At 39.9% G+C, this 15,360-nt stretch overlaps 2 protein-coding genes across 8 annotated transcripts in view; both read right to left on the bottom strand.

Moving 5' to 3' along the window:
* Nucleotides 1-2,430: 2,430 nt before the first annotated feature.
* Nucleotides 2,431-8,957, bottom strand: sinhcafl (SIN3-HDAC complex associated factor, like). The gene is made up of 6 exons (XM_066700863.1): nt 8,846-8,957; nt 7,341-7,490; nt 6,622-6,721; nt 6,379-6,493; nt 5,932-6,082; nt 2,431-5,694 (listed from the first exon to the last, which is right to left on the bottom strand). The coding sequence occupies exons 2-6, from the start codon at nt 7,466-7,468 to the stop codon at nt 5,544-5,546; spliced, it is 645 nt and encodes a 214-aa protein (XP_066556960.1). The 5' UTR covers nt 7,469-7,490; nt 8,846-8,957; the 3' UTR covers nt 2,431-5,543.
* Nucleotides 8,958-10,464: 1,507 nt separating this feature from the next.
* The window catches only part of dennd5a (DENN/MADD domain containing 5A), a 50,986-nt gene continuing 46,090 nt past the window's right edge, over nt 10,465-15,360 (bottom strand). For all 7 annotated transcript variants that reach the window (XM_066700856.1, XM_066700855.1, XM_066700858.1 and 4 more), the window contains 3 exons: nt 14,908-15,031; nt 14,270-14,438; nt 10,465-13,191 (listed from right to left, as the gene is read on the bottom strand). In XM_066700856.1, coding sequence (XP_066556953.1) covers nt 13,008-13,191; nt 14,270-14,438; nt 14,908-15,031 — 477 coding nt within the window. In that variant the 3' untranslated portion in view covers nt 10,465-13,007. The remainder of the gene's footprint in view (nt 13,192-14,269; nt 14,439-14,907; nt 15,032-15,360) is intronic.

The following is a 15,360-nucleotide window of genomic DNA, read 5'->3' as shown; positions in this document are numbered from 1 at the left end:
ATATCAAGCCATCATAACAAAAACGTTTATCATCAAATCCAAGTCCATATTGCATATGAAGAACAGAAATCGCAGGTTTCGTCGGTTTGCAGCCACAGACGCGGCTATTGAGTCGGACCCTTCGCGGCTGCCGGCGAAATGCCTCGGCTGTGACGTCACATATTTGCGCTGCGGGTCCGCTGGAGCTCCTGGTCAAACATCAGACATGGACACATCGCAGACACATCCCGCAGTCTGGGGACAGTTAGAGCTCAGTCTAATGCATGGCTTTAAAATACCGAGCCAGGCCTCGGTGCTCCAGATCGGTCTCATGATAACACACAATGAAAAATCATAACGGAAGGACATGCACAGGTGAAAGCGTCCAACTCCTGCGAAAAGTGTCCATAATATGGAATCCAGTCTAATTACAGATCCTTCAGGAAAACAGCACTCTGCTTTTTCAAACAAGAACTACTACTACTACTAGTAATAGCTGCGGTGAAAAACAATGAGCCAGTGGAGATTTATAGATAAGCCATAGGATCCACGTATAACAAAACTGGCCAAAGTGTGTGTTTATACACTCACCTAAAGGATTATTAGGAACACCATACTAATACTGTGTTTGACCCCCTTTCGCCTTCAGAACTGCCTTAATTCTACGTGGCATTGATTCAACAAGGTGCTGAAAGCATTCTTTAGAAATGTTGGCCCATATTGATAGGATAGCATCTTGCAGTTGATGGAGATTTGTGGGATGCACATCCAGGGCACGAAGCTCCCGTTCCACCACATCCCAAAGATGCTCTATTGGGTTGAGATCTGGTGACTGTGGGGGCCAGTTTAGTACAGTGAACTCATTGTCATGTTCAAGAAACCAATTTGAAATGATTCGACCTTTGTGACATGGTGCATTATCCTGCTGGAAGTAGCCATCAGAGGATGGGTACATGGTGGTCATAAAGGGATGGACATGGTCAGAAACAATGCTCAGGTAGGCCGTGGCATTTAAACGATGCCCAATTGGCACTAAGGGGCCTAAAGTGTGCCAAGAAAACATCCCCCACACCATTACACCACCACCACCAGCCTGCACAGTGGTAACAAGGCATGATGGATCCATGTTCTCATTCTGTTTACGCCAAATTCTGACTCTACCATCTGAATGTCTCAACAGAAATCGAGACTCATCAGACCAGGCAACATTTTTCCAGTCTTCAACTGTCCAATTTTGGTGAGCTTGTGCAAATTGTAGCCTCTTTTTCCTATTTGTAGTGGAGATGAGTGGTACCCGGTGGGGTCTTCTGCTGTTGTAGCCCATCCGCCTCAAGGTTGTACGTGTTGTGGCTTCACAAATGCTTTGCTGCATACCTCGGTTGTAACGAGTGGTTATTTCAGTCAAAGTTGCTCTTCTATCAGCTTGAATCAGTCGGCCCATTCTCCTCTGACCTCTAGCATCAACAAGGCATTTTCGCCCACAGGACTGCCGCATACTGGATGTTTTTCCCTTTTCACACCATTCTTTGTAAACCCTAGAAATGGTTGTGTGTGAAAATCCCAGTAACTGAGCAGATTGTGAAATACTCAGACCGGCCCGTCTGGCACCAACAACCATGCCACGCTCAAAATTGCTTAAATCACCTTTCTTTCCCATTCAGACATTCAGTTTGGAGTTCAGGAGATTGTCTTGACCAGGACCACACCCCTAAATGCATTGAAGCAACTGCCATGTGATTGGTTGGTTAGATAATTGCATTAATGAGAAATTGAACAGGTGTTCCTAATAATCCTTTAGGTGAGTGTATAGTATTAAATGAAACTAAATGCTTAATGATGGACTTGGCTAAGTACCGTTAAAGCGAGTATTTGGCGCCATCTAGTGGCACTGTTGTTAACTACCTGACAGCGGATTCTGTTTAAGGTTTTTATTTAACATGCGACCTCATTCAAGTGCTCATTCCTCATCCTTCTCCTGGTTAAATGATGTAATTAATCATCAGACAAGACAAAAAACAGCAAATACAGCACATTCTGCAAATCAGACTAAGCGAATTACAGTGGAAATGTAGTGGCATCGTAAAGAAATAAGCGTCGTGTGTTTTATCCCATATTTTGTTAATTGGAAGAGAGCCAGCAGACATTGGCTTTAATTTACGGATGGCAGAGGGGTTGGGCCTCGTAGGTGAAAAAGTAATAATCCCGAGTCATTTCTCGGAGACAATTTCGTTTTGCATTCTTTCTTTGCAGGTCTTAAGGTTTACAGCCTGCTACTGTAATACTCATATGGAAATCTGATTATAACAACGTGTGTGTGTGTGTATAAAGGTGTCACAAAAGCTTATCAAATGATATATGCAAAATGGTAGCTGAAGAATACATTGTAATACACCTCTTTATAGACTTTGGTGTAGACTTTCTTCTTCAACAGAGACAACTGAATTCATGCACTTGTTTTTTTAAATATTTTATTAAAATACAGAAGTGATACAGTAGAGATATATAAAATAGTATTCAATTTAACAGTTGGTCAAATATTCCAAAAAGTGCACAAAAATAAAATGATTTAAAAACAGTTTTCTTTACAGCATCAGGTGAATACACAGAGCTTATGCAAAATAAATATAATAAATTAGACTGGAAACCTAGACGTTCATTTAAATCTATGGAAAAAAAAGCCATGAAAGAGTTCCACTGATTTCTACCTAAGGCACACTTTCAATAATGAATAAATATGCACCCTTAAATGTATTTATTTCTTTTAAATAACCAATATTGGAATTAGTTTGATATTCCACCTTAATTAGAAAGAAAAACTTATTTTCTCATTTTCATCATTCAAGATACTGAAGACTATGAAAATGAATGATCTTTTTATTCAACGTCAAGTCTTTTAAACACATTATCCATCTTCATTTGGGTTAGGGTAGGATAAGCCCTGATACCAACATCCAACAAAACCCAGAAAGATTTGATATTGAAGATGGTTATTTAAAAAGCAGCCATGATAAAAGATGTCACTCAGATTTTACTCACAGAAAGGTTTTTCTTCCCTTCCACAACAAAAATAAATATATAGTGTTGTAATCAACATTGAATGGATGACGATAAAAACGTGGAATCACACGTACAAAACGGTCATCCGCATAATTTGAGATCATAGAAAGTGAATCAACATTACAGAGTGGACAACGATGCCTAACCATTAAAGCAACAAACTGTATACAGTTGTGCACTCTTGAAAATATACAACCGTGTGCAAATCTAGTGGAACAAGGCAGACAGAAAAAAACAAACTCCTTTCTTCAAAGACCTGTTGGGTGTTATTGTGGTTCAAGGAACAAGATCATCTTACTCAGTGAATACAACAGGAAGATGCTGGTAATTATTCCCACTGATACACAGATTTATTTAATTATAGGTCAGTTTTTGGTTCATCAGCCTGGATTTGATCATGAATGCTACAAATCCTGGTTCTGTATTTAAGAGCACTGTTTAGAGGTAGAATCCTAAATGACAGCAAAGACAGAAGTGTGTTTTCTTGTTTCCCGTTTAAAGTATTTGGAACATTGCTAATTTGGACTTAATCAATGGGGTTTCAGGTGGACACATAAAATTCCAGCTAAAACTTTAAAAAAGTAACATTAGAATGACATTGAAAGGACATTCTTGACGAAAAATCATGGCTCCTACAACAATCTGTGCTACATCTTCCAATTTGATTTAAGATGCATAAGTTGAAAATTATACAATATCAAATTTCCACATAGTAAAATCTTAATTACACAAGTGCAAGAATGAACAGACAAAAGCATTCAAAGCATCATGACTTAGATATCTCTAGGACTGCACATGTATTTACCCTTGGGAGTTTTGATTAAGGAAAATTGATATTTTTTATTGTATTGTGTACATTCACAACCTATATAAAGTTGCTGTATTTGACAATATGGAAAACCACCAACTAGGTTTACTCCTATATGGCACATCCACTTGCACATGGTAAACCATGCAGTAGAAATAACCTGGTTGAGGTTTTATATAGATTCTGTACATTCGTCACAGAATCCTGATTGGAGATTGACCTGCAATACAGGACTTCCTTAAAAACTCCCTGTACCACACAAGCAGCAGTCACCCCATCACCAGCCACAATGCAAAAATGACCACTGCCAGCTGAGGATGCCATTTGTGCCACGTTACATAACAGAACACTTAAAAGAGCTGCATTACTACTGAAGATCTTCTGTGAAATACTTCAGTTCAATAAGATGCATAATGGATCTAGAAAAAACTGAAATGTATGGTTAAAGATGTAAGTCACTATATATATTTTAATATAATGACAATCCAAGTGTCATATTGTTTTGGTAATAGAATGGAGGGCTTTGGAACTTCAGTTATAGCGACTTTAATTAAAGGGTCAATCTTGCATCTTTTTCAGAGAATATGTCTGTCTCTATTGTACAGATCCAACAGGCAGCAATGTCTTGGGATACGAGTTTAAGTTCTGTTGAACAATTTCACCAGTGCATAAGATCATATAGACTTTTTTTTCTGAAATGGCAAGTATAGCCAAATATTAAAACCGTCAATTGCATATAAACATATTCCTGAATCATCTAAAAAACATTGGTTTTACAGTATAGAATCTACAGCTGAGAATTAATGGAAGACCGGTATAATTGCTCTTAAAGTATTAAGTAAATAAATACTGAACATATACTTTTTCCTATTTCAAGGGAATGAACACAGAGATTATGTGCATTGTATTATACACTAGTCATTAATCTGCGATGCCCAGTGAACGTACACATCGTTGTGTGTGTGTGTGGTTTCTTGGGCTCTATATTGACACCTACAGATGTGTGTGAATTTGGGTCAGACTTCCAACACAAACGCCTTCTCTCACAATTTTGGAGAGGCTTTGGAAGAATTTTGGCATGCACCTTAAGTTTAACGATTCCATTAAGAAAAATACAAAAGTGGTTATCACAAAATGACAAGGTATTGCTTCGAGCAGAAACATACTCCATCACGCCACTGAAATGGGTCAAAAGACCTTATGTTGTATTTTGCATATCAAAATATAAAGCAACTGTTTTTTCTTTTCCTTTTATCAAGACTGCACTTAAAAGAACTAAAAAAATAAAATAAAACTACATGAGGCAGTCAATGCACTGGTATAACCTTTTAACACTATTTACAGATGCAGAAACTGGTAATATAAAAAACATAATATTTTACAGTCTTTGAATGAAATACATAAAAAAAGAAAGTTGAGTAATCTGCCTTTTATGTCCATATATAAAGGTTTCCTCATACTATAAATATTTTACTAATGCCCATAGTTGAATTTTTGTTTTCTTTTTTGTTTTCTTAAAAAAAAAAAAAAAAAAAAAAAACTACTGAAAAATTAATTTACATATGCAAAACTGACAAACAAAAGATTCCTGGCTAATTGATATAAGGTTAACAAAAGACTGAGGAATGGGGGACAGGGTGAGGGGGAAAGTCTGCCACTGGAGACAAAACTAGAAGGAGAGTTGAACAGCCAGCACCCATTACCACCCCTCCTTCAGGGCCGGTGGGGAGTCCTCGGCCTGTGACAGGGACTCCTTCTTCTTGGAGCTGCAGCACGGCTTAAAGAGGCGTGGGTCGATCATGACTTCGCCAAAGCGGCCTTTGTAGATAATGCCACAGCACACCTTCTGCCTGCAAAATAAAAACGTCCAAAAAGTTAAAAAGTTCTCAAATGCCCCCAGTATAACATCTCTCTCAAAACACAGTAGTCTGTGCTGACAGAAGAACGCCCGATAGTAATTTACAGCTCTGGGGCATTTGGGCACTTGCCCCAGTGAAATAAACAAATGCCCCAACATCAAGGCCAGTTACCAGTTCGTTCCTAGCAGACACCCAGAATGCCCTGTAACAGGTTTTGTAAAAAGGTACCTTTTCCAGTAGGAGAGGTCTATGAAGGAGAACACAGACGGGGTGGGATGCCTCTGCTTGGACTCTATGTCAGAGCCATCGTCAGACCGGTTGCTGTAACTGGGAGACTGAGACGGGGAGGCGCTCGACGTCGTGCTGTGGGCATCGGAGTCTGAAAGGCAATGAAAGCACGAGATCGTTGAGCTTCGAGATGGGATACGCACGGACACCTGGAACAGAGCGGACCGCTGCCCTGGTTTGGAGCCGTCCACAACGAAGTCTATGGAAAGCAAAATGCTTTCATGTGCATCTTCTAATCTTACCAACCTACTTCACAATGGATGTAATTAGCCAGGGGAAGTTATTTAATTACACAAATGCAATTCCACCCTTTATAAATACCATACACCAGATAAAAAGAGGATGGCTCTTGACAAAATAGCTTTACAAATACAACAAGCTACTCACTTTGTCTTTTGAATTTGTGCAACTTCTTGAGTTTGCTCTTCTTTTTGCCATCACTGCTCTTCACCTTCTTGGGCTTCGTCAACTTGAAGCCAGGCCCTGCTCTTGCATCCACAACCTGGTGAAAGGTATAAGTATGAAAAATAAATGCAGGAAAAATATATATATAAATAACCCTAAAAAACACTCCATTCAAAAATGGTTGAAAAAAAAACGAATGCACACAGAAGACAGAAGAGAACTTACATGGTTCCAGTTCTTTTTAGAGCCGAGGGGGAGTTTCTTCCAACGCTTCACAAGCAGAACACAAGCGTTACAGATGTCTCCTGTTCGATCTTCAACCAACCTAAAACAAATGCACACACAGTGTTATACTTCTACATGACAAAACTGAACACACTAGGGGAGCAGTGCTTTCATTTCATTAAACCAGATAAATTACAGTGCGTTCAGAGTTACAGACCGGCCCCAGATTACAATCCGGTGGTCTTACCTGCCTGAACTCAGTGGAGCTGCACAGTCCTGGACCACTATATTCTGCATCTGCACACATGGCTGAGCAAATGTCTTCCAGGTTGAAACAAAGGCATTTAAGCCAATATATTGTAATGTGTCCCAATATATAAGTAGCTTTGAGTGTTAATCAGTGAACTCTTACACTTATCTTAAAAAATTTCATAATTTATGATATTTTAAAACTGTAAACTTGTGCATATTTATTGCACAGGTACTTGATTTTGTTTAACTAATTGTATTACTGCTCTTTTGCAATGCCTTACAATGTTTCTTGTGTAAAATGCAAGTCTGCTCATAAATAATCACAATATGTATACACACACATGTATCTAAAAAAATCGAGCCTTGAGTGAATATGCAGACAATATCCAGTAATATATATAATATATTATATATATATATATATATATATAATATATAAAATACAGTCGTGTTGTGGGATCTCTCACCCGAAGCACAGTCTGAAGTTTTCCTCATATCGGCTGCTGTCTGTGAAGCGGGAGCTGGAGGACTTGGTCTTGCAGATGCAGCAGCCTTCATGACTGCGGTAGATCTTGGATTTATGAAAGCCAAACATCTCCAAACTGCGCTGTGTGGCTCTGAGAAACAAATGGAAAACGGTGTGTAACTAAACTGCATCGAAACTAATGCTTGTTAAAAAAGCAGCAATAGCACCAGAGCATGGCATGGCATGGCAGCGGCTGCGCAGGGACGGGACTGGGCTCACTGCAGCTCGCTTACTGGGCTCGTATCCCGAAGGGGGCGGACACCACAACACGCACTGGGGCAAAGAAGGGTCTGATCTAATATGTTACTCTCATTAAAGCAGCCATATAGCAGAGAACAAACCGTGAGCAGTCTTACAAAACCCATGAAAGGCTCTACGCAAAGGTAGCGAATTAATTGACCTATATTTGCACCCAGTGATACAGTATTACCAACCGGCCGCGCCAGACACAACATAACCCACTTTCTCTGCCACACCAACCTCGCAGGCACTTAACACGGAGTAATACCCCCGCACCACGAAACGGCCAAAACAAACGCACATTTTGGAGATCGATCGTGGTTTGTGTCTTTTTCATAAAAAAAAAAAATACAAGTCAAATGCATTGCCTTTCGGAAGTGTGGTGCGGGTCGTCTTTTTTTTAACGGCACGTTTCAAGTGTCGAAACTGAAACTTGTTTTCGCACACAAAGGTTACAAAAGCATCACACGTTGGGGACCTTTCCCCCATTCTCTATTGATTTTTGCAGTTCTGTAAATCAGTAAGTGGATGGAAATAAAGTTATAAAACAGAGCCAGCCGCACGCCTCGTGTACAATACAGCGCAGACCTTTAGTGTCATTGTATCAAAGCCCCGTCCTGACGCCATCATGTCATAACCATCTATGATCCCACACTAGCAGCACAGATCTGCACAACACCGTGAAGAAAAGCCCCCGAAATACTACCGTGCTTGCGCCAGACACATTCAAACATATATTTCAACGTCAAAACGTGCTCCGGACTCTCGTCGGTCGAGTTAGGTTTGCAAGCACCCTAGTAAGAAGAGAGGGGAGGCGCTCTCTCTTTAAGGAACGTTCACAACATTCTCAGCGTGCGGCGCTCCAATCAATCCCACTTTTATTAACGACCCCGCGCTTTAAATCTCCGCCGAAACCCGAGCATCGTGGCGGCGTGGATTTCACCCGTTTATCCGCCAAACAAAACCAGCTCTCCCCCGCAAAGCGCGAAACGGTGCCCCGTCCCCGCAGCGGGTTTTGTTACTCCACCGCGCCACGCTCCCCATGCGCGTTCTCCCATTGTTGTGCGTGAATGACCACCTTGCGCACCCGCTCCTAGCCCCCCAGCCCTGCGGGTCCGAAAACATGCCCGCTGCCACACTTGGCCACTGTTCCCTTAAAGTTGGGAGCAAAAACAGAGCGCAAAAATGACAAAGATCACGACTTACCAAACAAAAACTTTGAATCCTGTCTGTTTTCTCAGTAGGGCACTGCGCATGTCTTACTACTACTCCTGCATACAGCTGGCTATTACAATATCATTAGCATAAAACCTTGGCATCCCAGAAACACCCTATAAGGAGTGTAACGTACTCGTTTGAACGCAAATGCAGCCAATCAGAGCACGGCGTGCAGGCATTTAAGAATGCTGCATTTCGGGTAGAGTAGTTCTCCTCTCCATGGCGCTGCGGTCATTGTATGGATTGCATTGGTTTGGCAACTACATTCCCTACAATGCATGCAGCAGTGAAGGAATGAAACAAGAAATCTATTGTTAGGCGAGGGTTCTGAAATGGCGCGAATGCGTTTTGGTAACCTGATAACCATGCACGCCTGATCGGAGCATCCCAGGCTGTCTTGACTTGATGCTCGTCTTCTGTAGTACAGCGTCCTTCACAGCGGAGCGCAGTAGTCTGTTCCTTTGGTCCCAGTAGAGAGCGGTGGCGGCCCGCCGTGTTTACGTTGTGTAGCTGGGACTCCTCCCATCCAAATGCAAGCCCGTGCTGCGTACGTGCGAAGGGGCACTTCATTCACAAGTCGCTCCGGCGGTGGCGGGGTTGTGTGTTTACAACTCCGATGTTGAGGATGGTTTTTAAGAGAGGCTCATTCAAAGGCAAAACCTGCACAGTTTTGTTTTGGTTGACGCATAAGTCTCCGAAAGTAGACTGGTTAGTATGTAGTATAAATAATGTTGCACTAAAGCGATGTCATTGTCATTTCCCATTTGTGCGCCGAGGGACTGATCCCCTAGTGACTCGCAACATTTAACTGCAGTTGCAAGTTTGTTGACGAGCAACATTGTGACAGCATGGACACCAACCAACATTGTCACAGAGGTACATTCCGGCGTTAAATTGTTACCTGGGTCTACGTTTTGCGACAGCTTTTTGTACATATTCATTTAATATCCAAGGTATTTCTTCTCTAATCAATGTCCACCTGTAACGCAATAAGTGATAAAAATACGTCACGTCAGAACTGAAGTATTTTGGCGGCAGTTCTGCTTAAAACAATTTGACTAATATTCTACTCTGTAGATGCGCTTCAAAAGTTAATAGGCCATACATTTCTACACTGAAACAGTGGTTAGGGTAATACAACATTATTCAAATCTTGCCAGGCTAAGGTTTATTTTTAGGGGACTTGGCTACACATTGCAATACAGAGTGGGATATTGGAAAAAAAAAAACAGTAAGAAATATCGCACTGCATTGATGTAATAATTGTTCCCTTAAGCACAACGTTTAACCTAATAATTACACATGCCTCCTGGTTGTATGGAAACTAATCATTGTACTGTAGAGTTAAACTAATGAACTCAATGCATTTTGGCACAAACTGAATTACTGAATTTAATCCCAATGTTTGCAAAGTAGATGGTTGTTTCATATTTACATACAACAATGTCACATTTATCAGGTAGGACATTGCTTCTGCTTTATGAAATCAAGCCAGTGGGTCTAAAAAAACCCCCAAACAAACAAGTTTTGTATGTACAAAATGAAGAAATAAAATCTGAAGGTGTTCTACATTATGATTAATACCAAGAATACCAAGATGCAAGTCCTTCTGTTAGGAAATATTTACTGTTTATTTATGAGGACAGTTTAAAACACAAGTGTAACCACTCAGTACCATCTCCCCAGTACAGAGCTACAGTACCTATACAGAATAGATACAACCAGAGCAGTTACAGAGTTAAAAAGGACACCTGCTATAAAACCATTTCCCAAGTCACATTGTTAATTGCAATCTACGTACTAGAGTAAGTTCATGGTTTATGTAAAAATATACAATACACTTTTACATACAGACATATTATCCAGAATTTTCTTTTTTTATTATTACATTTTATACACTGTACACAATTTACCACTTCATATATTACACTACATAACACAGCTTGGTTACGGAGGGGGAAGAAGTGTTTGTATTTTACTATAATTTTAAATTAATATCTGTCCCAAGAAGCTCATCATTAACGCAGTTACCATTTGAAGGCAGCTGAAGGATCAGCTCTTACCAAGCTTTTTGGGGCTGAAAACGGCCAGATGTATTTCTAGGATGCAATTATGTTATGTCTTCAAACAATGCTGCTCAGTAAAATTATGGGATAAAAAAAAAAAGAAATTGTGATCCTCAAAATGTCATCCTTAATTTATCCATTAAGGTATTTTGTTTTCTGTGCAGTGAATATTGCATAGCATAAACAGCAGCAGTTTATTGGGTGAGTATAGGAGTTCATTGGAGGTGAAAATATGGGCACTCTAGTGGTGAAATCGATCACTGTAAACTTTCACTCTTCTTTATGGAGTTCAACAGCTCAGGAGTACGAATGCATGTGTGTATGTACTTGGACAAACTGTATTCGTAAATTGAATTGTTCCTCATTGTTCATTTATTGCCTCGCTACACAGGTTTCATTTCAACTGGCACCTCTAAATGAGTATCTGGGTTTAGATTATTCCTAAAGCTCAGATATGTTTTAAGGAGGGTGGGCTGTAGATAACGGAAAATAAATCCAGGGGACCAAATCAAAGTCGGCAGAGGAACCTAATGAAGTCGAAAACAGAGCTGGTAAATTGACATGCTTAAACAGTATGAAGATATCCTTGTCCAGGAAAAGCACAGAAGAGGCCAAGTCTGAAAGTGAGCTTTCGAAACTTCTTTAATTATCTTAACTGGGACCAGTGTTCACGTTGCAACTTAGCAGGTATAGCTACCTCATCTTTTTCCAGGGATACTTAAATCGGTCTTGTCTAAATGATAATCACTAACTGAAACGTACATACAAATCTAGACACTGTGACCTCTTATTGAGCAAGCCACACTATAATTTTCGCAAATGTAGCGCCTCCCCTTCATAAGATTGTTGTAGTTGTAGAAACAGCAATGCAGAATTGTTACAGACAGCTTTGGGTTAAAAAAAAATAATTGAGATTCTGGTGACGCAGTAGCTGACGAATGAGCTACTTTTAAACGGGAGGATGTGTATATAACTTACAGCACAGACCTTGGTACAGATGGCTTGACTTCCACAGCTCTGTTCATGGAATGTCATTGATCTAATTCAAGAACAAAGCATGAAGGAATGATACACCTGTTCAGGGAGGTCTTAATAAGTAAAAGTCATAACCACATTATTACTTATACTAAGAAGAATGGAAAGAAAGGTCTGACGTGTACATCCTGAACATTTGAACGCAAAAAATAAATAAATAAGCACAGACCTCAAAAACAAGGCTAAGGTAAGGGGCATTAGCTCAGAATTCCCTAACTTTGGGTGATATTAGAAGGACAATGTACTTGTGTAGTTACCTGCAGAAAACAGGAGACAATACATACAAACATGCATTAGAAGCTCCTAAGCCATATTCAATGTGTTTTTAAAGGATCTAGGGACTTTTTTCATTAAAGGTGAATGGGTGGTACAGTGAAATAAACATTAGGAGTAGTATGATATGCTGTACATTAAAAAAAAAAAGTGAATGTATACTGGAAGATATATAAAACTATTTGTCTTTCTTCTTTTGTATTTGAAATTAAAAATCTTATTTCCTCCCATGTTTAGTACTTATAAAGTATACTTCTACATCATTTGCTTAGAGCTCAGCATTCTGACTCTGTTAAACTTAAATTTCAACATCAGAGCAAGCAACTCGACAGACCTATCAAAATAATACTGTTCCTTTTTGAAAATATATTAACAGATTTTTGTTTGTTTTGTTTTTAAATATACCTATTATCAGCAGTACACAACAACAACAACAAAAAAAAAGACCTAGCGTCTTTTAATACAGTATAGCACAGGTAGGGGTCCTTTGCCAAAATAACAAGAACATTTTAATAACAATGGCAATAGTAATAATAATAAAACAAAGTTAAAAAGAAAAGTCTAACAGCACATCATTCTGAGGACAAACATAACAAAATGTTTTAAAAGGCTCATTGCACTTCATATATGGCAAAAGTAATGGTAGCTTTAAAATAAGCCCAAAAAAAGTCCTTTGTTCAAGTCTCTTTTCCTTTCGTGTAAAAAAAAAAAAAAAGTTAAATTATTCCTTGAAAGTTCCCCATTGTTCTAGCAGTGCTTCACGTATCCAGATGTGCCTAAATACCTATTCCTTTGATGAGGGAAGCCTCTAATATGATGTTGAACTCTTGTAGTGTCTGCAGCACTCTGATCAGAGAGTTCACAAGCGTGTGGTCCTTTATCAGAGCGCTGTCCTCAAACATCTGGGCTGTGATTGGACAGTCTGCCAGGAGAGCGATCCAGTGGTGCAACATGTGATCCCTGAGGAGAGAGAGACGCAGTCAATGTTCAGCTGAACTTGAGCCCTAGTGCTAAAACTGCTCCTTTGAAGAGTCTACTAAAAAAACAATCCTAGCTAATATTAACCCATGGAGCACAACCTGAGACAAGAAAAATAAGTTGAGAATAACACCCATGTAACACCCACCGCAACGTGCAACCAAATGTCATCTAATATTAAAACATCACAAGTCATATATAACATTGGGACTTGAAAATCAACTAAAAGGGAGTGTAGACAATGAAACCAACTGTTGCCCACCAGCAGAGTGAACAGAAGGTATGCGTTCAGAGATTTTTTTTAAAAAGCACCACTTTTGTCTTGCAAATTGTCACGTTTATTGACTTATCCTCTTGAAGGAGACATGTACAGTCCTATTGGGGCCGACTTGTTGAAATTGTTTAAGATTCCTTTCTGTGAAGCGGGCCGTGCTAATTAGACGAGTTTTGAAGTGGCAGGTGGACTGCACAGTGTTTTTGTTTCCTGTGCAGCAGGCAGAGAGAGCGCTGTCATAATAAAGGAGTGATAACCAACAGCACATTACAATCCCACACAACAACAGGCACAAAGGCCCAGGAGACAGGCCCCAGCATGCTGGTCTCTCACACACCGGCTCGTAATAAAGACAACACGGGAAATTAATTTCCATTGACTGGAAAACCATGATAAGTAGGTAATGACAAATAGCTGTTTGTCTTTATGAAATCCCCTCCTTTAAACAATGGCTGGGTGGCATAACAGGAAGTCACATTTTAGCATCCTTTAAAAAAAAGCAGAAACACCACCTCAGTGATTGAAGTGTGATAAGTGATAGGCCTACATTTGTAATCTGTTTTGTAGTGAAAGGACTATTATGGAAACAGTTTTTAGATTCCTCATAGTCAATCACACCAAAACATCCAGTACATCACTAAACTGTAGCCCTCCCTTCTCACTAGGAGGCCCTGTTCTCTGACAGTGCAATTTGATAACCAGGGAACACCAATGGAAAAACGAGAAAGATTTAACACGACTTAATTGACATCACTGACACTGAAGGACTTGGCAGACAGAACTGACCTGGCTCCCAGACACACCAGCAGCTGAAACTTGCCATCCTTGCCAATGCTCCTGGGGGTGTTATTGATGGCACTCATGAACCGACAGAAATTCCTCACTCTGGTCTGCCAGTTCTCATCCTGCACCAGATCCCTCTGTTCAGGACTTTCAAAATGCACTTGTGCCTTTTCTGCAGAAAACCATGACAATACCTGACATTTAGCACCATTTCCACAAACAGAAACACATATTATTATGTGCATATTATTATTGTCATTTTATAGTTTTCTTGTGTGTGTGGATGTGTAGGTATAGGTTTGTATGCCAGTATGGTATGTTGCAGGTCAAACATATTACATATGCTAGCATGGATTTTTGTTTATTGATATTGTGTTTACATTGCTATGCATGTTTCTTTAGCATTGAGCCACAATGTAAGGCCAAGATACATTTCCATTGTATACTCAATTTAACCAACAATAAAGATTTTGGAATTGGAATTAGGAATGTGGAATATGTGGGCTGATGCCTCTTCCCAAGGTAGTGCTCATTCAACAAGGAAGTGTAAAAAGTGCCACAGTGCTACTGGACGGGCAAAACCACGATTAACCCCTTCAGCAGAGTCCATGTACCGAGACTGAACTAAATCAGGCGCTTACCTAAGAAATCCCAAATGAAGACATTTTTAAAGAGCCGAGGGGATTTGAAGCCGTGCTGGAAAACCTGCTCCAAGGCAGAGACCAGGCCGTATTCCCCACACAGGAGCAGTGTCAGGCTGCCCCTCTGGAAAAAAAACACACCCACCATGGCAACCGTTATGGCTCTTTACACAAAGCTCGTACAAGTTCATGCAACTCTCAGAAATTCACGTTCTAATGAAAAATAAATGAGGTTGAAAACAAAACAAAATCTTGCCAAGATGAATGCACACCTAGCGTCTCTGCAATCACTCAGTACAGTAACACATTACATTTGTATATTAAAAAATAAAAATATTACTACAGCATAATTAACTCGGGGGAAACAGCAGTGCAATAAAAAAAACAATTAGGCACTAAACCTTATATGAGGACTACTAATACCGTCACAAACACACACAGGACAAGAAAGGT

The sequence above is a fragment of the Amia ocellicauda genome, chromosome 4 (assembly GCF_036373705.1).
Source record: "Amia ocellicauda isolate fAmiCal2 chromosome 4, fAmiCal2.hap1, whole genome shotgun sequence".
Lineage (NCBI taxonomy): Eukaryota > Metazoa > Chordata > Actinopteri > Amiiformes > Amiidae > Amia > Amia ocellicauda.
This window is presented reverse-complemented; position numbering and strand designations above follow the sequence as displayed.